Source organism: Tupaia chinensis, unplaced genomic scaffold (genome assembly GCF_000334495.1).
Source record: "Tupaia chinensis unplaced genomic scaffold, TupChi_1.0 Scaffold138060_1, whole genome shotgun sequence".
In the NCBI taxonomy this organism is placed as follows: Eukaryota; Metazoa; Chordata; class Mammalia; order Scandentia; family Tupaiidae; genus Tupaia; species Tupaia belangeri.
Window position 1 is genome coordinate 1,453,271 of NW_006197961.1, and position 1,607 is coordinate 1,454,877.

A 1,607-nucleotide genomic window follows, 5' to 3' on the forward strand; every position below is an offset into this window, starting at 1 on the left:
CCTGCCGCCAGCGAGATGTCCTGCGGCAGCTCGTCCTCGCTCTCCTCCTCCTCCTCCTCCTCCTCATCTGGGACACACGGACCAAGCCTGGCTCAGCGCGGGGCGAAGGTGCCCCAGGACCCTGCCGGCTCCTCCTCCACCCGGTCCTCCCAGCCGCCCTGCTGGGGTCCTGGGACACGGGAGGGGACGTGCCCCTACCTACCTTTGTCCGGGTCCAGGGGGTTCAGCGAGGTGGCCAGGTTAGCGAACTGGAAGAAGGCGAGGATAGAAGGGGTGAGGGTCCCGCCGCCTGGAGCCCCGCTCGCGCCCCCAGCGCCCCACCGCTCGCACCTCGCCCATGACGGCGATGGGGGTCTCGCCCTTGGCCTGGGCCACACGGTGCTCGATCAGGTAGTACATGTACTCGTCGTAGAGCAGCCGGATGAGGTGGAAGGAGCCGAAGCTGGCGGCGCTGCGCAGGGTCAGGTCCCGGATCACCATGGAGCTGGGGGCAGTGACGCACAGGCGACCATCAGGCCCGGCTCCGCCCCGCCCCCTGCCCCCTATTTCCGCCTCCAGGAGCTCAGGTATCGAGCAAGCCAAGCAATCCCGGCTGGGGCCCGCACTCGCTTCCCGGAGGCGCCCTTCATCCAGGGCAGAGGCTCCGCCCTCATCCTGCTTCGCCCCGCCCCAGGCCTGTTCTGGGAAGGTGGGGGCCCCTTGGCCCCACCCTCAGGCCCGGCTCCGCCCCGCCCCCTGCCCCCTATTTCCGCCTCCAGGAGCTCAGGTATCGAGCAAGCCAAGCAATCCCGGCTGGGGCCCGCACTCGCTTCCCGGAGGCGCCCTTCATCCAGGGCAGAGGCTCCGCCCTCATCCTGCTTCGCCCCGCCCCAGGCCTGTTCTGGGAAGGTGGGGGCCCCTTGGCCCCACCCCACGCCGTCCAGCCAGGCCGCCCACTGCTCCAGCGAGTTCTGCTGCTGCAGCGTCACCTTGAAGTCCTGCTCCAGCCGCTGCACCACGCGGTCCTCGCAGCGGCACACCCACGAGGCCTGCTCCTGGGGCAGAGCGGGCGGGCCACGCCTGCGGCTCAGCTGCCGCCGGGGCCCCGCCCTGCAAGGCTGCTCCGCGCTCACCTGCGCCCCGCGCTCACCTGCACGTTGGCGAAGTCCACGCGGTTGAGGTCGCTCAGCATCTGGTTGATCTGCGCCGTGTTCTGCAGAACGGCGCGCGCCGCCTGCGCCAAGTGATTGAGCGACGTGTAGCGCCGGAGCGTCTGCGCGAAGGCTCCGGCCGCCGCCACCTGCGTGCGGGAACCCGGGGTTTGTGGCTCCCCCCGGGCCGGCCCCACAGGCTGCAAGCTCTGAGCCAGCTTCCCTTATCTGAAGAAGGGGGGCGTATGCTTTGCTCTGCTTTTGTTTGGACATCAAAGGGTAAAGGTGAGTGCCCGCCTAAGGGTGTAAGTTAAAAAAAAAAAATCTATGAGACCAGCAGACGTTAGGTCGCTGGACTCACACATGGTCAGCCGGGTCTGGTGGGGACTGGCGGCTTAAAGAACTCACGTCGGGCATGTGTGTGTGCGTGCCCAAGATCCCGGGAGGAGAAGGGATTGTGGCGTGGCCATCCCTCCC

The 1,607-nt window shown here is 68.3% G+C and overlaps 1 protein-coding gene across 1 annotated transcript in view; it reads right to left on the reverse strand.

Moving 5' to 3' along the window:
* The window catches only part of RFX1 (regulatory factor X1), a gene marked incomplete in the record, with an annotated part of 48,718 nt that overhangs the window by 815 nt on the left and 46,296 nt on the right, over window positions 1–1,607 (reverse strand). Inside the window, 5 exon segments of the mRNA XM_027776778.1 lie at window positions 6–67; window positions 203–248; window positions 331–484; window positions 859–1,034; window positions 1,130–1,279. Of these exon segments, the coding sequence (XP_027632579.1) occupies window positions 6–67; window positions 203–248; window positions 331–484; window positions 859–1,034; window positions 1,130–1,279 (588 nt within the window).